This window comes from Falco rusticolus, chromosome 3 (assembly GCF_015220075.1).
Source record: "Falco rusticolus isolate bFalRus1 chromosome 3, bFalRus1.pri, whole genome shotgun sequence".
NCBI classification, from domain to species: Eukaryota; Metazoa; Chordata; class Aves; order Falconiformes; family Falconidae; genus Falco; species Falco rusticolus.
In genome coordinates, this window is record NC_051189.1 from 56,512,324 (window position 1) to 56,536,098 (window position 23,775).

Consider the following 23,775-nt stretch of genomic DNA (forward strand, 5'->3'; position numbering starts at 1 on the left):
CAGGAAATAGCCACAGAACAAGTTGTAGCCAGCTACCACTTAACGCCACAAAAATCTTCCACTTTTTGAGGGAAAACGTTGAGCTACATGCAACAGCTTGTACCCGTCAACAGATAGCCATATCCTTAACATGAAACCAGTTGTCATTTCACAGCGAACTGGAACAAAAAAATTACCTTGCTTACCATGCGTGACTCGGGGGAGTTCCTACGTAGCCAAACACATGCGGAGACTAAAGTTATGACTAATAAAAGCCAGGCATGGGATCCCCCCTAATTATTGACTGTCAAGTTCCAGAGAGAAACCAGTTCTTCATCACACCAGCAGACACTGCAGCACCCCTGAGGACACCAGTTCTTTACTGACAGGGAATGCTATGACTTGGATCTCCACCACAACCCTTTTTTGTCAAAAGTTGACACGCAAACAAACAGGTACATTCTGATGGTCTACAGCTCCCTGCCACCCCAAACAATGACTCGGAAGCCCTTCGCACCTACCCCCGCTCTGAAAACCACACAGAGACAGCAGGCCATTACACTGTCAGCTGGCTCCGTCCAACAGGAGTGACCCAAGCGCTGCTGATGCCAAATCCTCCTAAAGCTGCCTTGACTCCATCCTCTCTTTCACCTTTCCACCATCCAAGATGAAGCTTCCTCTTTCCGAATCAGGATGACGTAATCCTTTTCTCAGAAAATCTGGATAACTGAACAGCATTACGAAAAAGTTTTATTGTTTATTGAACATAAAATACCTATCAAAAATGCTACCTAGCATCAATAGTAACAGCAATAAACAAAACGCTCACAATTAGCGACAACAACCATAACAGTCACAACTGAAACCAACCACCACCACCAAAACCAAATGACGAGTTAGCATCTGAAGCGAGTTAGCTGCTGGTTTCAGTGTCATTGGTTAGGCTTTCTGCGAGGTCACTTAACCCGGCTTTGGTCAGAGCAGTAATCAGATTCTCAGGGGTTGCATGTACGCCCTCCTGATCCTGCCAGGCAACCAGCAGCTGCTTAGCTCTCATCTTCATGTCCTCACTGTCCAGCTCAATCTGCCGGATATCAGAATCTTTCATTTCCAAGTAGGGGGCCAAGGTCTTCCACTGCTCCCCAAGCCTGCTGGCAAATGACTCTATTTGTTCACCCGTCATGGCTTTGTCCCGTTGTACCTCTGGACCTGGAATAAAAAGAGAAAGAATCGGTGAGACACAGGGAAAGTCCCCATACTTTCCCTGATCGGCCCCATTTTAAGCTTGCTATTTATTTACTAACAGACTGACTCACACCTTTCCTTCAGTTGTTAAAGCCTACTCGAGCTCCGAGAACCGATGTATTGCCTGAGTCTCAAGAGACTCCCTTCTTGCCCAAGATAAAGAAAATCTTGGTTTTTAAGTTGAGAGAGAACTGCTAAAGCCTCAGGTACATTTGAACTGCCTGCTCCAAATGAAAACAAGGATTTTGACAGGCAGCCTGCAACTTTCAATGCATGAGTCTACTATAATATTAAATTACACAGTGATCTTTAATGTGTCTGTCAGACTTGTATTTTAGTCACATCACTTGGAATTAACCCAGGTAAAAAATAATGTGCTTCCCTTTCACTGAGTTACTAAAGCCTCCTGTTCCTATCAGCAGCAGGACTGTGAATAGGACAGTAATTTAACGTGTAGTCAGTACTTCAAGGATTTTTCTGTCATTCTGGCACCAACATAAGAGCCACTGAATACTCTGCTCTGCTGAGAAGCCAAGTGCTACAGTGATTACACAGGTGGGTTTGCACATTTCTCGCTTATCATGGTCTACAATCTATGGCTTACTACCTGTTTCTTTCATACTTTTAAAGAAAAGCCCTGAAAGACCAAGTTGCTTATGCATAGAAATGGATAATATTCTTAATTTTTAATAAATAACTCACCCTCACGCCACCTGAAGAGCCAGATGGCATGAAGTGGAAGTTTCTCTCCAGTACTTACACACTCATTTATCTGAGCTAAACTCACTGCTTTGAGGGGAAAGAAGGGAAGATCACAACCACCACCACAACAAAAGCATTCAGACCACTTTCCTTATTTCTAAGCACAACAGTGTATAGCGGACTGCAGCTCTGCCATCTTTGCTTTAAGACAAGATTTAAAGAAAGCTGTGTCAGGCAGTGCTAAGCTGAGGAGAGAACTTAACTACTGGCAAGGAGACTGCAGGAAAGGTCAGGTGCTGGGTGGAAAAGGGCAACAGAAGAGATGCACAGAGGCCCACAGAAGGCCTTCCACTAACAGAAGCAGCTTTCAACAAAATTGCCAGCAGCACCCAGTGTGTGGCTTCCACACCCCTGCATATCCCATTTGCCCATGCTGGATCCAAGGGCTAACACAGAGAGATACAACACGCAGGAGATGAAGGCATGGATGAGGATGGAAGGCAGCAGATTCACAGACACAGGACACAGGGAAGGACACGTAGGAGCATGACATATCAGGGTCACAGGCAAGGTACAAAAATGAAATGACTGGTTCTTGAAGAGGAATTAATAAGAGATGATGTTTGTCAGGAAGGCTGCTTTTCTCACAGAGAAGCTTTTGCCTTTAAGATGTTTTAAATGAAGAGGACGTAAAGTTCTTAGAGTTGGAATATATCCATTTCTGAAAGTCCCATAACTACCCACTCCAGCAGGGGCTAGAGGGATGCACTTACCCGTGGCAATTAAAGGGCAGAAAGAACACTTGGGTAGGTTGGTTGGTTTTTTGTTGGGGTTTTTTGTTTTTTTTTTTTTTTTACACAGCAATGCTGACATTTTAGCTATAAACACCTACTAACACTGTAAACATACATCACGTAGCAGGAAAAAGGTTGGAAGAAGCTCCTAATGAAAGTGGATGCTTTCAGCACTGCAGGCCACAAGACCGAGAGCTGCTGTTGTGCCCTGTGTCCTGAAAAGGCTGCACTTCTTGGTACGAATGCTGGTTCAAGACAGAAGTGCTGGGGTAGCCAGGACTGGTGACCCTCAGTAGAAACGATGTGAAAACACAACTTTTACAATACACATCAAGAGAGAAACTGAAAAGACTGAGAACATGCAAACCTTACTTTCATTGTTTTCCTTTAATAAAGCATCATTATCTTCCTCATCTTCATCTTCGCCTGTTTTTATTTCTTCAGAAGGAGGCTACAATGACAGAACTAAACATCACTGGATGAATTTTGTGTTTAAAGAGAAATTTTGCAGCTCTGTGATTGTCCCTGGAATGTATGTTAGAATGGAAAACCTGACATGATCCCATACGAGAACCAGAAAACCCCTATAGCCTCCTGTTTCCAAACCACCAGTAACAAGTGTTCTAATAAAACAGTACTAACTAAAAAAAAATAAATAGAAATCTAATGAAAGTATTCACTGACTTCACAGGATTTTCTCCTTTTCATAGTAACTACAACTAAGCAGTACATCCCTAGCTTTATTACTTACTTTAAAAAATAACAAACTTTCTATAATACCACTGCTGATGGAAGGTTTTTTTATTTATTTTTATTTATTTATTTATTCTTCACTAATTTTATTCCTCACTCAAGTTTTCTGTACTTTCCAGCTTCTTAAAGGTGGCAAACAAATATGCAAACAACAAACTTTTTGTTCTCTGAATTAGCTATTGATGAGCCAAGATGAACAAAAGGCTTCCTCTTTTCTGATGTTTCAATCACAGGCCTTACCTATGTATTTGCTTCTTGCCGTAATGTTTGGCACGTGACAGCGGTACCACCAGGAATACTGCATAAAGTAATACCTTAATACATTAACAGCTTTCCCCTCCCAGTATTTCTTCTAAAAATGCTATTAGCATCTAGTCAACTCTGATGGCTGAACAAACAAAAAAGCTATATATTACAGTCCAACCTTTACATCTCAGTAGTTTCACATTACAGATAAGGAAGGTCTCAAACACAGAAGCATGGGTTCACATCCGCAAGTAATTGCTAGGCTGTGTGCTAACTCAGAGGTTTAGAAAATGCTCCTTTCCCCAGTTGTTAGTTTCTCTGAGATCACTTTATACGCAATGAGAAGAGACCCGTCCCTGACCCCGAATTTGTACCATTGAACGTGCAGAGGGTTAATGCCTTAAATTTACTGCTCTACAAAATCTACTTTTCTTTACATATTTTAAAAGTAGTGGAGCTGATAGGAAAGCTTTGGTAAATCTTGCTGCAAAGCTCTGGTAACACTTAGCACAGTACCTCTGGCTGCACACCCTGCCCCTTTTACTGCCAAACCAGTAGCCACAGCAACTGATATTCGTGAGCCATAACACCACCGTGCACCTTAAATAAAAGTAGTCTGCACTGCAGCCTGGAACCCAAGTAGCTGGGTACAAATATATTCCGGCTTACCAATGGGATTGCCACAGCTGCTTTTTCACAGAACACAAGGCAGAGCTCCGCACTTACTTGGTTAGTCAATGTTATTATTCAGGTTGGTGTTACTGGGATCTTCATAATTAGACCAATTTTATTTGTAATTTTTACTTTAGTGTACAAGGTTTTTTTTTCTCCCATGTGTTTTTGCCCCTTCCCTCCCCACGTACCAAATGGACTGCAGAGAGACAAGCAGGAAGTTAAATGAATTCCACATTTATTATTATAGGATAATATTACTTACAGGCAGCTCCTTGGCTAATTTGATTACCATGTTTTCTAGGTATTCAGGTAAACTCTTGAACTGTTGGTTTGTTGGCTGGAAGAAGTGGGGACTTCTGCGTGCTAGAAGTCTCAATGCTCTCCAGCCATAGTTAGAATTGTTCACAGCCCTGTAATAAAATACAAGTTTGGTCGGTAACCATCTGACATCTATAAAAGCACAGAAAAAGATGCGAGGCGTTTACTAATTAATATCACTGTCCAAACTTATAAATCTGTGGCACATTACTGGAGTCCTGCACAGATATTAGTAATGCAGAGAACAGTCTGTTTTCTTTAACAATCCAAACATAAAAAGAGATCAAAATAAAGTGAAACACAAGAAAGACTGACATACTTATACTTATTTTCAACCATGTTTTCAGGGTCTGCTTGTTCAATAGCTTCTTCAAAAAATTCCTCCAACGTTGGCATATATTCCCTAAAAAATAAATTAAGGAGCTTAACAGTCCTCACAATCTACTGTAAAATAGCTGGTTTTCAACACCTTCATACACATCTCAAGCTTATTCACTGAAGAAAAAAAAAAAAAAGCACACCAAAACCCAACCTACTCAAATTTAATGACTGCAAATAAGCAAAGAATCTGTTTGATACATGTTGCTATAAAATTATATACTGTATAACCACTGAAGCATACCAGTAGTCGCTAGCACTGCCTATTATATGCATTTAAACCTTCTGCCATACCAGAAGGTGACACAAGCATCTGTCAATAGCATTTGGCGAAGAAAAGAGTATGGGATGCAAGACAAGAATTCTGGTAATAAGGAAATGAGACTTTCATAAAAATACCTGTAACAACTGACTGGCTGCATTAGAAACATGCTGCCACTTGCACAGCTCACAAGAGCTCAGAAGCCTACAACGGTTGTTAGTTCTGTGCAATCTGACAGGACAGGACAAGACAAGTAAAACACGACCTCTTTACCGCCCCACCCCGCCATTTCAGCTTCATCTGCTACCAGAGAAAGCAACACTACTATTACTCCACAATTTCAATTATTTATGATCACTAATTTTAGAGGGGGGGAAGTATTAGGCAGCTTAATGTTGTAATTAATGATCCCATCTTAGTGGCTCCCCAACTTGCTCAAAACGTGTCCATTTCATCCCCCATGGTGATCCTTGTACCTTCTGCTGAAGGTACTTCAGTTAAAGTACATTCAATACAGATCCAAAGTCTACAGGCATCAGGAGAAATTTATTTATTTGAAGTGGACTGAAAAGCATCTGAACTCCTGGGCTCAAAGAGATGTTATCAGTAGCATGAAGTCCAGCTGGAGGCCTGTCACTAGCGTGTGCCAGGGCTCAATACCAGAGCCAGTACTAGCTAGCACCTTCATTACTGACCATGGGACAGAGTGCACCCTCAGCTGTGAAACTGGGAAGGGTGGATGACAGACCAGAGGGTTGTGCTGCCAGCCAGAGGGACCTCAACAGACCAGAGGAATTGGCTGACAGGAATGTCATGAAGTTCAGGAAAGGAAAATGCCAAGTCCTGCCTGGGAGGAACAATTCCAGGCACGAGCACAGGCTGAGGATTGACTGGCTGGAGAGCACCTTTGCAGAAAAGGTCTTGGTGGACGACATCACCGCAGACACGAGCCAGCAATGCGTCCTTCTGTCAAAGATGGCCAGTGACACCCTGGGCCTCATTAAGAGGGTTACCAACAGGTCAAGGGAGACGATCCTTTCCTTCTACTCAGCACTGGCAAGATACATGTGGAGTGCTGGGTCCAGTTCTGGACTCCCCAGAACAGACACGGGGCCATGCAAAAGGCTGTGCACAGATCGGAACATCTGACACCCAAGGAGAGTCTGAGGGAGCTAGGACTGTTTACCCTGGAGAAGAGAGGGCTCAGGGGCAGTAAATACCTGATGGGGGCAGTAAGGAAGAGTCAGACTCAGTGCTACTCAGTGAAAACACAAGCAGCAGCTGGCACAAACTGAAATACAGGCAATTCCACTTAGGCACCAGAAAAATGTCCCCCAACTTTTCTGTGAGGGTGACCAAACACTGGAACAGATTGCCCAGGAAGGCTGCAGAACTTCCACTCTTGGAGAAACCTTCAGAACCTGACTGGGGAAGGTTCTAGGCCACTTGCTGTAGCTGAGCCTGCTTTGAGCAAGGATTTCTAGAGGTCCCTTCCCACCTCAGTTGTTCTGTGATTTAAAAGACAGTATTGATGGTTCATACGGGACATACTAAGAAGGTGACTGATGTTTCTGCTCTTAGAACAGGTAGCGGTTGCTTCTGAAAGGTATTCAAACCAGTATATAAGGAAACGACCTAAAAATATAACAAAAATAATATTCACAATGATCAGGACAGTTTGCTGCTTTGAAGACTACAAGTAAGCAATACAGATTACTTAAGAGCTGTAGGTTACTGTGAGCCAAGATTATCAGTGGTGCAAAGCAGGCTCATAATGGCATGTATTTCTCCTACCTAACGTTTGACAGAGACACATCTGTTTCTACAAGAGAACTAGCGATCAGTTGGGGGAAGGGGGGAAGCACACTGGTCTATAAATTCACTTTAATTTTGTTTTGAAAAACATGTTTGGGCCATGAAAGCAGTGCCCCATGCATGTTTAAGTGTAGTATCACTGACTACTGGAACCAAAGCCAGCATCTTAAAACCACATCTGATTTGAAACCTGCTATATTAACCCAAGAACAGCTATCTACAAAGACGACAGGTAAGGAAGTATTACCCCATTTGAATGAAGACACGAGGGACCAAAGCAAAAAGTTACAGTCACTTGACCACATTCAGTCACAAAACCTACAATAAAACTTGGTACTGAATCCAGATCCCCCTGGATCTTCTCTTTCCCGTTTACCATGGCATGCATTTTCTTGGTTTATCTCCATTTGTTTAGTTTTGGTCTCTAAAAGCAATTGGAATAGGAGCTGGAAGAAAAATATGAAACTTGCAATTGGAAAAGCATTTCCTCTACTTAGGACATCTGCACAGCTAGCACCTCCCCCCAGGCACCCAGCCTTTACAGCCACTACTAGCAAAGCTCTCTTCAGGAACTGTCTCATTCCATTTCCAGATTTTCAAACTAGGTACCATGTCTGCACAAAAAGGGAACACGCTATCTTTAACGGACAGACAGTTACATAGAAAGTACATTTTCAGTATTTTCTACAACTGTGCAAGCAGAAGGGTTAATCAATAATTGTATTTTTCTACGTCTACACCACTAGCAGATCCGGTATGCACTGAAACAATGCCTGTTAACCAATTACCTCTTATCTAGTATTGCTCAACACACATGCCTGCTTGAACATCACAGCCAAATGGCATGCTAACCTCATTGGAGCCACACTTGGCAACCTTCCTTTATTATATAAAGTAATTAATTGCATAATCACGCTCTACCAAATGGAAGTTTCCATCTGGTTTTTAGATTAGATTTTACTTTACCAAGCAATGAATATTCCTCAAAGCATAAACACTAGTGAAGAAAACTGTAAGGAGATTTCAAGACAAAGATTCATACAACCAAATTCTCTCAAAACACACAGCAAAATGGCATACCATGTAACACCATCTTATATACTTTCCTTATGCCAATTTTTTTATAATTGTAATCTTGTGTGTAATTAAGAGTGCTTAAAGTTAGCTTTAGACAATGGCGTACCTACCTACTCTCAGATTTACAAGCTTCCATGTTATCAGGACATAAATTCCAAAGGCGGGTCAGTTCCTCACTGAAAAGAGAGGCAAAACACTTATCAAACTCCACATTCATCATTGGTATCACTCCATGTTCATCGTTCAAAGAGAGACATGTGAAACAACACTACAGAAATTCTAACCCCAGAGCCTTTATAATAAAGCACACCACACAAACTTTGTAATACATACATCTTAGGGATTACTAGAAGAGACAGAAATCGCATCCGATGTTGCAAATCAGGAAAATTATGTATTAAATTTCTATTACAATCTCTTGCTGATCTGCGGTAAGAAACAGTAAAAAACTCTCTCCTTCCAAATTAGCTAGGGTCAGGCCATTTTGTTTTGATAAATGAAGTAATTTATTGCTCTTTCAGAAGGGACATTTTACAAAACACTCAGTACGAGGTCTTGAAGCTCAAGACAAGGTTAAAATTTCTACATCTAGGTTGGGTAAACCATTACAATGAAAAGACTCATTTCTTCTAAAGAAGGAAGTGGAAAAACGCAGCACTCAGTATCATGCAAAATACGGCACTTTTACTGGAGGGAACGTATCAAGAATTTTTTGCCCCAGGGCTAAAATACTAGTAGATGTTATTTTAAAACCCACGGCACACATACATTTTAAGCAAAAACAGGAGGAGGACAACAGCGTAAAAACTGATCCGACAAGTACAAACCACTGATTTTCAGCCTGTAACTTACAGACCATTTAAAAGGGATCTAAAGAGATGACTGTAAGGAAAGGAAGCCTACTGCAGGTTTTAAAAGAATGACATATCCCTTGGCTGTTCTTTCCCAGCAGTTCTAAAGCAAGGAAGTTTTAAAAATGCTGACTACAAAAAACAGTCAGTGGCAAAAAAAACCACCACAAAGCCCCCCAGACCAACTAACCAACCAAACCCCAGAAACCCTGTAAAGGAAAAAAAATTCCAACATACTTCCCCATAAGGATTTTTTTGTTTGGTCCTTTTCCTAAGAAGTCCTCTGGAGCTGGCCTCTTTCTCACAGGCCTCATTGGCTTAGAATCAGGAGGTCTAAAGAAAAAAAGTGCCCTTTAGTATCAAACCAGTAATATGTAGAGAAATGCGTAGAGAACAAAATCAAGCCATTTCACTTCAGATGGTTAAATTGTAATGGAAGTATTCAGAAGAACTGGGATTCTAGGAGTGGAAGGAGGCAAAGGGAAGAGGAGAGAGAGAATGTAAAGTAAGGATAAGGAAGGGGATTTGCCAGACATTAAAATTAGTTCAGTCACAAATTTAAGTGTCGATCATAAAAGTCCCAATATAGAAAAAGAAGCAAATCACATTTATGCCAGCAGCACATAAGTATGCTCTACCCTGCTGCTGGGATCATCTGCTCTATGATTGCAAGTTCTCTTTCCCCAGGTGCACCTGATTTCATGGGATCAGAGACCCCAGAGATCACGGTGATCCCAGACCACTGAGATTATGGTAAGACCTACCCAAGCTGAAACTCTGGCTGAGATCTAAAGGAGACAGAACATTCGTAAAAGTCAAATTTCATTATTTTACTTGCCCCCCACCTGCCCACTATAGTAATTTCTCTCTTCTCACAGTCCCCCTCCCCCTTTTTCACAAACAGCTGAAGTCATGAAGAGGTGGCTCCACCTGATCACTTCATAAAAGGAAATCTGCAAAGGCATAACGACACAGATGCTCCTTACCACAAAGGGGCTACAGTCTGTGTGCAGAATGAAGAAGGATGGAAGAGGAATGTTTGGTCACCAACCTCAAGATAGTTAAGTAGACACATGGAGTCAAAGTTCAAGTTTTGCCACTAGTTAGTAACTAATTACACAGGAAACCTTTCAATGGCAAAAGCCACCTAATCATAATTTCCTTTCAGGTAAGCAATCACCACAAAGTGGCAAACCTAGTAAAGTGCATAAGAGGAGAATCGTTACACAAAAACGCCCCACCCAAAGCCGTAACGCCAAAAGCTTCAGTAGAGGCAATGCAAAGCAGTATATGGGAAACTCAGGCACTAACTTCTTCAACCTAGCGTCTGCTGAAGGCAGAATGGGAGATAACTTGCTCCAGTCTCCTCAGTCACTGGATTCTTGGTATGAGACAGTGAGGAATGCTCTCCTGAGACCCTGCACATTCATAACCACCTCTTCACTGATGTAATGAAGCCTTAAGACTTTTGGCAGAAATCAAAGAGCCTTCTGCACACAGAAGGGACATCCAACTATACAAATCTCAAAGCTGCATGAACATTATGCAAAGAACATTAACGTTCATACACCACGGGTACATATTCCAAAGCTGCACCAGCATTTCAAACAAGCAGCAGCAAGCTTCTACTTCATAATAGAATTACCTTTCTTTCACAAAGCTTGGGCAGCCCTCATTTTTCCATGAATTCCAGTTTTCTTCAGTATTTAATATATGCTGGAGAAACATAATACTGCACATTATTAGGGTCATAATAATCTTTGAAGTTGACCTCAAAATTTTTAACTGAGCTATTAAAACTAAGGGGAAAACTTTGTTCTAGTGTGTGTATTTCAGCCACTATTTTGAAGGTCATCAGTGTTATCTTAGACAACTGGTTTAGTTTATTCAAACCTAGTGTATCTCCTCTCTTCAGTAAATGTGGGAAAGGCTTTATTTCTCCTTCTCTAAACAAGAAAATAGAGGGAGCCAAAGTAAAGGAAAAGAGGAAAGCAAGAAAACAACTTTTGTTAATTTCACTTGCATCTTTTTCCCATGTCTTTGGGCACAGCACTCCTTTCTGCAAAGACTTTTTAAATATTTTTTTTTCCCAATAACCAATGTCTCCTGTATTTACACGTGCACATTTTTTCCTTCTCCTGGGTAGAAATGGAAAAGCACAATAATGAAAACATGGGAAAACCATGACTACAAAACAAAAAGCTGTTATGAGATCTTTTTACAGAGATGAGATAAAAGTTCTCTCAGATACAACATCTATGTTCCAAAAGCTAGTTTAAACTGACACTGCCTTTTTACATGCTATATACTTTGTTCAGACAGGCACCAAAGTACTTACCTCTACCATTTTTGAGAATCTTTCACCATCCGGAGGATTTTCTGAAAGAAGCTATGATTGGGAGGGAGAAAAAAATTTAGAAAATAATAGAGTATGTAGAAAAAAAACCTCCAAGAACATGGTGGTTACTGCTTCAAAGGTGGCTGATATAATATTACATGGTAAATATTCTTCCATGTAATTTTTGTAAAGTATCTACTGTACTAACCTGGTACACTGCTTTTGTAGTATCTTCAATCCAAAGAGACTGTTCATCTGTTAGAACATAGTTTGAACTGGAATTGAAAAACAGAAACACAACAAAAAACACAGGATGTTTACCAATCCAAGGCTCTGCAAGTTTCACAAGAACCCGAGAACAAGGAGACAAACTCTTTCAAAGTATTTTGGTTTATCTCCAAGTTCTTAGCTCTCCATCCCCAAAATAAAAAAGTTCCATATTACCTTTTGAATTTGACCTGTCCCTTTAGATACTGAAATAATATTAGATACTGCAACAAGATGTGTCGGCGAAAGTTACTGTCACTCAGCTGTAAATCCATCAGCTAAACAACAACAAAAAAATTACACATTAAGGAGATTAAACATGTGTAAGTGAAAAAAATTCAGCAGATGTTTTCAGATAAACCCAATGGAGACTATTTTTACAAGATTACGGTAAGTCATTAGAGAAGCTCTATTAGTATCAACTATACTTTCTGGACAGCATTTCATAAGGTACTAAGATGGGTAAACTGTCATCTAGCACAATTTAGGAAGAAGTATCAAAATTTCTAATGAAATCAATTTCTTAAAAGCACAAGGAACCACCTTGTATCCCTAGCTTTTTGTTTAACTAGTTTTATACTGCTAGATTTAAGAACATCACTTTGAAGCAAACAAGAATTTGGAAAAACAAATATTCAAGTATTTCAGTAACTGAAGGAAAGCCTGCTCCCCTTCCCTATGAACTGCTGGCTCCAACGTAAGGGTTCAGCTACCGCAGCAGCATACACTCTCATCAACACTTGCGCAGTGATACACTGCTCAGTTGCTACCCTATACGCTGCACTATGATAGATCACACAAAGGGAACATTTGCAGATCCTTTAATGAAAAAGGCCTTTGACTCTTGGGTGTCAATTAAGCAACCAGTTCTACACCTTCTATACTATATTATTTTAAAATTCTCTATTCGCAGGTCAAAGGCTTATGCTGCACTGAAACTTGCTTTCTCTCATCTACTAATGCATACATTTAGAAGTTAAAGGTACATATTATTCCAAAACTAAGACGACTTGAGAATTAAACTCAATAAAGCATTGTATTTGTGACTGTCTTGGTTTCGCTGGGATAGAGTTAATTTTCTTCTTAGTAGTTAGTACAGTGCTGTGTTTTGGCTCTGATGTGAGAACAATGTTAATGTTGATAGCACACTGATGTTTTTAGTTGTTGCTGGGTGATGTTCATACTGAATCAAGGACTCTTCAGTTCCTTGGGCCCTGCCACGGGAAACTGGGAGGGGACACAGCCAGGACAGGTGACCCAAGCTAGCCAAAGAGGTATTCCATACCATATGACGTCATGCTGAGTATATAAGCTGGGGGAAGAAGAAGGGGTGGACATCTGGCATTATGGCATTTGTCCTCCCGAGTAACCGTTACGCGTGATGGAGCCCGGCTTTCCTGGGGATGGCTGAACACCTGCCAGCCCATGGGAAGTGGTGAATGAATTCTTTGCTTTGCTTGCGTGCGCGGCTTGTGCTTTACCTAATAAACTGTTCTTATCTCAACCCCTGAGTTTTACATTGCTTTCTGATCCTCCTTCCCATCCCTCTGGGTGAGGGGAGTGAGCAAGCGGCTACGTGGTGCTGGGTTGCCAGCCGGGGTTAAACCACAACAGTCCTTTTTGGCACCCAGCGTGGGGCCCGAAGGGTTCAAGATAACAGATTTGATTGGAATGCACTAGTTTGAATTTATAGCTGTTATTGCTGTTTAGCTATTAAGGGGCAGGTTTCTGTTAATTAATTCCGTTAATATGAACAGAATTAAAAATTCTCAAGATCTTTTTCAAAGCAATTTTAAACAAGACCATTATGAGGCAAAAAATATAGTTAGCACATCATCAGCCAAGTTCTGAAAATGTAATTCTACAGGCAATAAAAAAAGCAACAGATCTTCAAATACTTACTCTATTTTAACTTCCCTTTCTAAATGTAACATTACAAATCAAACACAATAATGTATGCCAGCTTTACTGCAGACTTTTATTCCCAAAATAAAGTCCCTGAATCACCAATTAACAGAGGCAATCCATCCACAACGAAAGAATAAAATAAAAAAGAAGAGAACAAATCTATCTAAATAAAGTGATCAAACAATGTAACAGGATATCCAGAGAAACTCTGGAGTCTCTACTTGTGGAAACATTCAAAAGCCAACTGGACATCACACTGATCAACATGCTCTAGCTGAGAGCTTTGAGCAGGGAGACTGAACTAGACACAAGTTCCCTCCAGTCTCAACTAGTCTGCGACTCTGAAAAAAGAAATCACGTACCTTTTCACTAGTTAGGAACTTTGCAAAGTATACATGTTCTCCTCCTGTTTTTAGTTCTTCCAACTTTTTTCGGGAAGCCTGAGTGTCGTCCAATTTGTAACTTTTGAAAACAGCCAAAACTTCTTCTGAGTACTATAAAACAGTTATTTAACACATCAAAATAATACAAAAACTTTGTAGTTAAAGAGAACTTACACTAGACTTAGTGCCAAGCAAGTAAAATCAATTGTAAACCTGCTATCAGCCAGCTGAAACAACCCATTTGCCACCAGTACGTAGGGTTTCTCTGAACACCACAAATGACAGTGAAAGTGTTATTTATCATTTCAGAATATCTTATCATTTGGAGTATTTAAAATACACTAAGAAAAACAATGTTATGGGTTGTGAACAGTGTGCAACTGCTTTGTTGTTTAGATGTTATGAAGAAAAAAGGTCCACATGATAACAGTGCTATATTCAAACCCAATTTAAGTTGTTCAGAATACATACAAAAAGGCACATAAGTGAGAGTTAAATTTGCACTACTGCCCTTAAAATCAATTCAGTCTTAAAGCTGCAATGAAGAAAATCTCAAAAATTTCATCTGAAAGATTTAAGCCTGACCTTGTGTCCAGTTTCTCTGAACCACACACGAGGTTTCGGGAATGTAGACCTCATTGACTAGATTTGTATTAGAATGTCTGAGCAGATGTTACATCTTAATACCAGAACACAGAGAATGACAATTTTAAAAACAAGGCTTCTTGCTATTAAACAGTGACAAATTGTGAAGACACAGTAGCTTAGCAATAAATTATCCTCAACAGTCGTATTAAGCAAAACTGAAACAGCTGGCTGAAAGGGACATTAGAGTCATTGCTTCTATAAAGAGATTTGCTTCATTAGAAACCTATCATCTTTAGGATCCCACTGGGATCAGTATGACTATTCAACTCTATGATCTAGGTCTAGGTATTATCTTCTGCGGGGGAAAAAAACCCCAAACCCACAAGTTCTGCTTTTTGTCTGACATTGTTGTAACATACGATGTCTTTCTGTTATTGACTAACACAAGTTTTATTAGGGGATTTACTGCACATCTTAATATGCTGTTTACCATCAAAGATTCACTTTGGAAAACAGCAAAATGCATTTCTTTGTGCACTATTATTCAATGGCACGAGGACTTGAACTGTTCCATGCTTACACAGTCACTCTCCTACTCATGTAAATGGTGATTTTCACTTGGGCTGAATGGTTGAAAACATGAACTCAAGATTACCTTAAGAAAAGTTTTCCATGATACCTTCTCATAGCACTGCACAGGATTTCTAAAATAATCTTGAAGTGACCAGAATTTTCTATAAAGGTTATAATCTATTGGAATGGAACTGGGGGGAAAAAAAACAACACAAACCAACAAACAATATTGAAAGAGATATATTCAATTTGAGTCCGCCCAGGAATGTGCAATTTCAGAAAATATTACTCATTTTGTAAGTGAAATAATAAGTCAGTAGTGAGCCCTTACAGAGAAATCTATACTCCAGAATTTGTCTCTTTAAAAGAATTTTCCATCCAGTCTGTTGTAACCTTCTCACCACAAAAGTAAAAATAGTAAGAAAAAGGGATCTTAGAAGTTTTTCACTATCTGGGGAATGAAGAGGAGCACAGCTTTTTCTCCTAAAAGCATGTACAGCACATAGCCAGAATCCCTGAATACATCTTGACAAAATTTGTTCTGCTAAGTAATTCAGAAAATTGTCAAAAAGAGAGAACAGCAGTTCTCAGATAGAGTACACAACTTCTTCAAATAACTCTGTAGATTTCTCTCTACTAGGCTGTATTTAATCTTGAGAGGGCAGGAGATAAGTAAAATTCCAAATACAGCATTTAAGGGTATTTCCCAAACAATTTTTTACTTTCACTTCATAAAGTTGTTTCAGCTTTTAAACTTGCTGTAAGCTCACCAACTGGTTGGTGCTTCATCATCTCCCATTTCACCTTCTTCTACGTCCATTCCTTCTTCTCTCTCCTCAGTGTGCTAACAGGAAAAAATAATTTAAAACTTATACAAGTGCCACTATAATTTGCATACAGTTGTCACCATGTCCTTTATTTTAAACATGCTATTACGCTTTAGATCAGAAAGATTACGCTGGTAATTCAGAAAATCTCTAAAGTATTATTCCAGTAAAACGTGCACCAAATTCCTGTCTTAACACCTTACTACACTTTGCAACGATAACCTGACTTCTCTTGAAAAAAGCTGAAGGGGCAGGTCTATCCTCTGTATACTGCGGGGGAAACTTAGTAATTACGTCACAGTGTTTATCCCTCACAATCAAATGGACTTTTTTCCCCTCCAAGTCTGCACAGTTTAATACACCAGGTAACATGCCTATTGCCAGAATCAGCAGCTTGGTCTTGAAGAGGGACAACCAAATTATGAACATACAGTTCATATTATTAATAGATTATTAATATATTAATAACATATTAAGCATAGTAGCCCATTTTTGTGCAAAGAATCTTAGACATTTACTGCAGAATGAGTGAAAAATTACAAAGGAATTTTCACCTTCTGTCCTAGAGTGCTCTCATGTTCATTGGTATTGAAAACAGTGACATTTTCCAGGTTAAACTGACTCTGCAAGTTAAGTCCTGTGAAAAACAAAGGGTCAGTCTTAGAAGCTGTGACCTTCATAAGTCTGTTCAGTTAGTTTATGAGATGCTGATACTAAATTCTCAGAAATAGCATTCAAAACTTGTGTCTGAAATCACAACAAATGAGTCACTCAGAATATCAATGGTAGAGACAAGAACTACGGTAAAAGTGCAACGTAATTTTCTCCAACTGAATTTGGTCTGCAACCATCATAAACTTAAAAAGATTCAGCACATTTAGTCTTTGTTAGATGTTAAGTGTGATGAAATGCAAAAAATCTCACCTGACTTTTCTGAAAGTGGAAATAACCTAGCCAAGAACAGCTGAATTCTTCCACAGAAGACTGTGTTTTGTGACTTAGATAATCTTCTTAGAAGGTCTAAATATTGTAAAGAGTAAAGAATATTAACATTTATCCCTCTTTCAATTTCTCACGCACTAGAAATCAAGACTTGCTAGTTACCTGACCTACATAGCTAATGAAAGGTAGCTTTGTAAAAGCTAAGTTTGTAAATTTAAATGCTAGTAACTTCCTCAGATCAATGCATTCTACCAATTCTCCTAACACTTTCAATAGCAATAAAAAATAAGTTCAAATGAATCCTACTCAAATACAGCCTCTAATATTCCTCAGCAATAACAAAGCCCATAAAATTTTTAGATGTTCTTCTATAACGACCTCCACTGATGAAGAGATTTCCCTAAGGTCAGAATGACTTCTACTTTAATAAGCAAGACTCATGAATATCTGCTGAGTGATCTGCCTTTTACCTTTATTACATATTGGACACATCTGAATGTAAATCAGATTATTAAATTCACTTTCATTTGCTGAGATAGGGAGTTCTTTAATTCCCTACCACCCGCCCGAAAAACTACAACTTACCATTGCACATTCGTAGCAAGTAATTTTTCCCTGCAGAGTAAAATGTATTCTGAAATGCAGTAAAGGTATTTAGATCATTAAGAGATCACAAAACCTTCTTGAGCAGATTTTAATCCAATCACAAGCCATAAGCAAGTATGAGTCATTCCAACTGTTAACTCCAAATCTGTATCTCCCCCTATATGAGGCAGGTTTCACAAAAAGGCAATATAAAACAAACAGTCCCACAAATTCCAAGAAGGCATAAACCACAACATTGCAATCCAGTCTCCATACAGAAAAACACGTGACAGTGAACTGTATGAGCAAAGTCCAATTTTTTCCCCTGTAACATACAATTATTTACACTCATTACCTTTATTATTCCATGCATTTTTTTATAGATGTAAGCAAAGAGCAATAAACAAAAGATTCAGAGCATTCACAGTAGTAGTAATTTGGCAGCAGGAGAAAGAAATTGATAGAGACTTGAATTAATGACAAAGGACAGTTTGTGAATATACTGGGGGACACAATGTTATCTGAAACAGAACAGCATGAATGAAGGCCTATGGGAGGTAGCTGTGGTTAGGAAATTCAAGTTAGGAACACACAGAGAGACCGGAATGCTTTTCAGGTGTTACCTATAGAGTTGCAGACACTTGTGCTCCTGGCAGTACTGCCAAAGAGCAAGCCAAGGACACTAAGATTGAAGACTTCTTATGATCTTGGACTAAAATGCTGGCAGGTTAGGACTTCTGCCTGAGACTCTGAATTCCCTGTAATTAATAGCGCCTGCAGCACAAGAAGCTCAGCAGCCTGTCACAGCAGCTCTTCTCCTGTTACAGCACCATGGCACAGCAAGAGCACAGAACCCTCATACAGGCCTCAAAACACCAAATGTTACTCAAGAGCAGAAATATTTTAGGGCAATATATTCACTGTTGCTACAGTCCTGTAATGGAAAGCTCATTAAGGAAGTGACCAAGGAGTCTTCTTTCCCTGGAAATTGAAGACGCAGGAATCTCCTGCAACTCTGAGGAAGAAGCTGAATAATATGTCAAGAGATACATATCTACATATATGATTCGTATACTCATATGAATTGTGCATGGGAAGTTAAATTTACAGTTTCTAAATATGACAACCACTGTATACTGTGGAGAAAGGAGTTAGAAAGAAAAGATCAATCAAAATTATGATTTCTTTTATTATTCACTTTCTGACCTCTGCTGCCCAGACATTTTCAAGCCTCAGAACAAAACGTGCTCAACGTTACTATTCTAACACAAAGAGATGCAAAAACAGTTAAAATCTGTGTAAAAATGGTTCAGATCGACAGAAGCTTTGGCACAATTATAACACATTCTAGAGAAACACCTACCGATTTCCATGTAGCAACATTTTTCTCCACAAAAGTGAAAATTTTGTCACACTGGTCCAAAGGCAGGCAATCCAGAACATCCCCCAGAAGCACAAAAGGGGTTGATGCAGTGCAGATACCTGTGAGGAACATGTAATATTTTATTCAGCAAATTTGAACTGAAATGTATTTAAGATGCATGGCAGTTGAGGGACATTATGTTAAAAAACAAAGAAAAAAAGTTCTCCTGGGTTGCTACAAATCTTAACAAAAAGCTTGGGCTGAAGTGTGGACTCCCATTAAAGCTATTTCTGTATGTACACGTACGGAGATGAGCTTTACAAGAGCTTTGCACTAAGGTAAAACAAAAAATAAAGAATCACTGTTCTGAGAACCTCAAAGTCTGAAACAACATTGCATCTCTTCGCAGACTGCAAGTCAACTTCTAAATCTAGTTACACTAAACACACACATGAAGTCTTTTCCTCAAGTAAAGCACAGCTAAAGCAGTGCTCCAAGTCTGTCTGCCACGGTCTGCAGCCTGGTAGCTGCCTCAGTATCACAGGTCTTGTTATTCTACAGTTCAAAAAACACGTATGTAGTTGAGCTATACTTACTAGAACAAGCAAGTATTTAATGTGTCATGTGAACAAATAAACACAGAGAAGAGCATGAAAGCCTCTTCAGAAAAGATTAGCGCACTGATTACTGACTCAAAAGCCAGTTACAGAAACAGATTCAAGTACATAAAAAACAGCTGTGTATTGACAGGTCAGTACTATGAGACCATCGCAGATATCCGGAAATTATTTCTGGCCTTGCCAGCAACTGACAGAGAAACCTACAAGTCATTTAACCTATCCACCTCAGTGATCTCATCTCTGAAATTATGATGGGCAGCTTCTAAACATTTTACAGTAATGGACAAAGACAGAAAATGCTAATTATGTTGCAACCAACACCATGCAACTTCCTTTATTAAAAAAAAAGAAAGCAAACCAAATAAGATTCCAACGCAAATTTTACATATATAACTGAATGTAATTATATTATACTTCATTACTCTTGAGAAACAGGCTTAATAACCACTAGTCTGAGGGCCACATATTATAAAAACTAACTGCTGTAGATGACTTACAAAAATCAAGATTTTAAAATTTCCCTAAATGGTCCCCAAAACTACAAACAGATTTGAGAGAAAGGTGCTCACCTTCTGTGACTCCACCTATAGCAAGAGAAATAATTGCCAGGAGATTTTCACATGGAGCTTTGTTTATCTAAACAAACAAAACAGTATTAAACTCCTGTATTCTGACCTAAATATATCAAACAAAACAAAACCTCTTGTTTCCAAGCAGGCATATTTAAAACAAATATTGACATTCAACTCCCCAAAACATCAATTAATCTATTAAATCAGACTTATCAGTTAACTATATAAAGTTTTTATTGAGCAAGCAACATTTCTTGACTGCTTCTGGCTATTAAAGACCTACAATACCTACTGTATAGTGAGAGTCACCTACCTCTGACAATTAATATCCCACACAGTCAGCCTTCATGGAATCACAGGATGGTTTGAGTTGGAAGAGACTTTAAAGATCATCTAGTTCCAACCCCCCTGCCATGGGCAGGGACACCTTCCACTAGACCAGGTTGCTCAAAGCCCCATCCAGCCTGGCCTTGAACACTTCCAGGGATGGGGCATCCACAGCTTCTCTGGGCAACCTGGCCCAGTGTCTCACCACCCTCACAGTAAAGAATTTCTTCCTAATATCTTACCTAAATCTACACTTTTTCAGTTTAAAGCCATTTCCTCCGGTCCTATCACTACATGGCCTTGTAAAAAGTCCCTCTCCAGCTTTCTTGCAGGCAACCTTTAGGTACTGGAAGAGCACAATAAGGTCTCCCTGGAGCCTTCTCTTCTCCAGGCTGAACAACCCCAACTCTCTCAGACTGTCTTCATAGGAGAGGTGCTCTAACCCTCTGATCACTTTTGTGGCCCTCCTCTCAACTCAATCCAAGAGGTCCATGTCTTATGTTAGAAGCCCCAGATCTGGATGCAGCACTCCAACTAAGATCTCACAAGAGCAGCGTGGAGAGGCAGAATCACCTCCCTCAACTTGCTGGCTATGCTTCTTTCTGTGCAGCCCAGGATATGGTTGGCTTTTGCAAGTGCACATTGCCAGGTCATGCTGAGGTTCTTGTCAACCAACACCCCCAAGTCTTTTTCCTCAGGGCTGCTCTCAATCCATTCTCTGCCCAGCTTGTATTCGTGCTCATTCATTCAAGCAATACCAACAAAAAAATTACTTGATTCCTTTCATCATTCTTTTAAGCTGACAGGCACCTTTGTTACATGCTAGTGACAACCCACTCCACCCCACTCGTATAGTTGTAGAATAATGCATATTTATGAACTAGAATTTTAAGACATAGACTTCCATAAGCATTACACAAAACTGCTGGAAAAGGGTTAGTCAACAGCTCTCACCACAGTGTGGTATCTGTAAAATACTGCCATTCTGTTATATCTACCAATCTCCTCTGATCATCTATATTCAGTCTTATTTAGAGAACTTTTACATAATTCATGGTTTTAATAAACAGCGTTTCCTCATACTAAAGTAAGTTTCTGTTAAATTAATACATTAGCTTGCAAATAGAAATTTGAGCTTTATCAAGAAATAAGCTGTAGTAGTTTAAAGTACTTACTATTTCTTCTTCTACAATAACTCTAAAAGCTTGATCCAAGGTACACTTCTTTTCATTTTCACTGCAAATGCAAATATTCCACATCTGTTAATACCAACTATTACAGACAAGATTACTAAAAGTTATCTGGAAGGCACCCTCTAAGATCAAGCAGTATTTACTTACCTCCCAGGAATCTGGTTAAATGCGTTCAATAATGGTTTGATACTTTTGTTATTCAGAGCATCTCTGGTGGATGTCTACCAAAAAGTAAAGAAAGAAAAGTTACAAAACCAGTACAAAACCAAAAGGATCTTCTTCCTGTATCTAACAGCTGACAAAATACTAAGGAATCTATTTGCCACACATGGTATGTCAGTTTAGAGACCTTTGTAACAAGTAGGGCAAATAACAAATGTCTAGCAAATCAGATATGTGAGTTAGCAGAGCATCACATCTCAAACCTGGGCTAACGGTGCAGTGAAAATAATATTGCTAAATGAAACACAACGGAATACACCGTTGCGACCAGTGCGGCACCTGCAACAGGCTCAAGTCCCACAGACACAGCCTCACAGGCAGGTTATAGTGTTCTGGGACATGATTCCTGCTAACAAGGCGGTCTAAAAATTACTATATCCTGTAATGAAATCAAGCTAACAGAGCAAGTGTCTTTGCCGCCACCACTTTTGTGTAAACCCCATCCCCTCGTCCAACAGACTGGGCTGTAAATGGCAGGATCCAGAGGCCTGGGTAAGCCAGCCCCGCCTGCTCTGGCAACAGAAAAGCGTAACTCAGCAGAGGCGCAAAAGAGCGAAGTTCAACGCGCTACCGGTCGTTTTGCTGCGGGATTCCCGCCATATTCTAAATTTCATTTTATTTTACATTAATTTTAGTAAACTAAACGGCAGCTCCTCCCGTGGGCAGGCTGGGTTGAGCCGGTATGAAGCCCCGTCCCCAAACTTATACGGCCTTAAGCGCTCGTTACAGGGGGCCCGGGCCCCTCCGCAGCGGGAGCCGCGCCCGGGCCCGCGGGCCCCGGTCCGGCCCGAGGCCTGGCGGAAGGGGAGGGAGGCGGGCGGCCGCTGAGGCACAGCCCCGCACCGGCGCGCAGACGCGGCGCCCCGTCCCCCTCCGAGCGGCGGCGAGGGAGGCGAGCCGAGCCTCCGGGCCGGCCGGGCTCACCGTGAAGCGAAGCCGCGCCTCGGGCAGGCTGAAGAGCGGCGACGACATCGCTCCAACCGAACGGCGCTCCGCGGCGCGTGCCGATGACGCCATATTCCCCCGCGCGGCGCCGCGTACGTCCTGGAGACGTCCCGCCTCCGGCAGCGGCGCGAGCGGGGCGGGGCGGGGCGCGCCTGCTCCTGGGCGGGGCCGGCGCCTCGCTCTCGCCTCCCGCCCGGGGCTGGCTGAGCGCATGCGCGGGAGGCGACTAGGGGGGCGGGGGCGGGGGCGGGGGCGGGGGCGTCGCGTTGCGGTGAGAGGGAGGCGGGAAGGAGCCGGCAGCCGGCGGGGTTTGTCAGTAGGATGTTGTCGAAGTGAAAATGCCTTTAAGAGTTTGACGTGTCGGGGAGCGATAGATGTGCTTGTTGCTTCTTGTGACAGCCGCCTCAGAGCCACAGTCATCCACCACCTTCAAAGTATCACTGAAGGAAGAATAAATAGGAATTTGTATATCACCGGTAAAATCACCCCAGTGCTAACAATTCACAGGTTGAACAACATCCAATGGATACCTCCGTCTGAGTCAATGGGAGGTTAATCATTGCTTCACTGGTAAATGTCTGCAATAGCCCTGCAAAAATGAACAAACGTTTATTGTGAAATTTCTTCTTGTGTGGCTCAGCTCCTTTAAAGACCAGATTTTCTAGCTAGCCTAAATGATGGCTCTCAGACATGGCTGTTTATGGTCTTATTTCCAGGCTTGGGATGCCTCATCTTCATTCCCATGTCCAAGCTTGCAGCTACGAGCTGGGAACCCTTGCCTTGTCGTGTCCAACCCTCCCAAATGCATTCCTCATCAGCCTTCTAGGGCTCTCAAGAGCACCTCAAAACTGACTGGAGATGCTGTTTTCTCACACCGCTTCTTGATCATACTTTCTTTCTTGCTGTCAAGCAGAAACATTTGACTTGCCTTTCCTTCTGGAAAAAAACAACATCCAAAACCAAACAAAAAAGCCCACCCCACCCCATTTTTTCTCTTACCAGTGCTGAAATTCCTTAAGCAACAACT

General features: G+C 40.7%; 1 protein-coding gene across 4 annotated transcripts; it reads right to left on the reverse strand.

Moving 5' to 3' along the window:
* Positions 1–711: 711 nt before the first annotated feature.
* On the reverse strand, positions 712–22,880 carry THOC1 (THO complex 1). 4 transcript variants are annotated; one of them, XM_037381970.1, is made up of 22 exons: positions 22,728–22,879; positions 21,729–21,802; positions 21,564–21,624; positions 20,059–20,125; positions 18,870–18,988; positions 17,507–17,555; positions 16,904–16,999; positions 16,534–16,616; positions 15,923–15,996; positions 15,235–15,343; positions 13,971–14,102; positions 11,878–11,978; positions 11,642–11,708; positions 11,434–11,484; positions 10,741–10,811; positions 9,860–9,883; positions 9,333–9,428; positions 8,355–8,420; positions 5,032–5,115; positions 4,657–4,804; positions 3,093–3,171; positions 712–1,188 (listed from the first exon to the last, which is right to left on the reverse strand). In XM_037381970.1, exons 1-22 carry the CDS (start codon positions 22,818–22,820, stop codon positions 893–895), a joined length of 2,040 nt encoding a protein of 679 aa, XP_037237867.1. In that variant the 5' UTR covers positions 22,821–22,879; the 3' UTR covers positions 712–892. The 4 variants fall into 4 exon arrangements, with proteins under 4 accessions (XP_037237867.1, XP_037237868.1, XP_037237870.1 ...); XM_037381971.1 differs by lacking the exon at positions 9,860–9,883; XM_037381973.1 differs by lacking the exon at positions 3,093–3,171 and having other exon boundaries at positions 1,038–1,188.
* Between the last annotated feature and the right edge of the window lie 895 nt (positions 22,881–23,775).

What these genes read in the sequence shown, in the direction of transcription:
- THOC1 (XM_037381970.1), bottom strand. Translation starts at nt 22,820, where the DNA reads ATGGCGTCATCGGCACGCGCCGCGGAGCGCCGTTCGGTTGGAGCGATG. An exon ending in TTATTGTAGAAGAAGAAATA is followed by an intron (nt 20,126 to 21,563) that starts GTAAGTACTTTA and finishes TTGTTTGTTTAG; the next exon opens with ATAAACAAAGCTCCATGTGA. An exon ending in CCAAGCTTTGTGAAAGAAAG is followed by an intron (nt 9,884 to 10,740) that starts GTAATTCTATTA and finishes TGTCTCCTTTAG; the next exon opens with ATCTCAGCCAGAGTTTCAGC.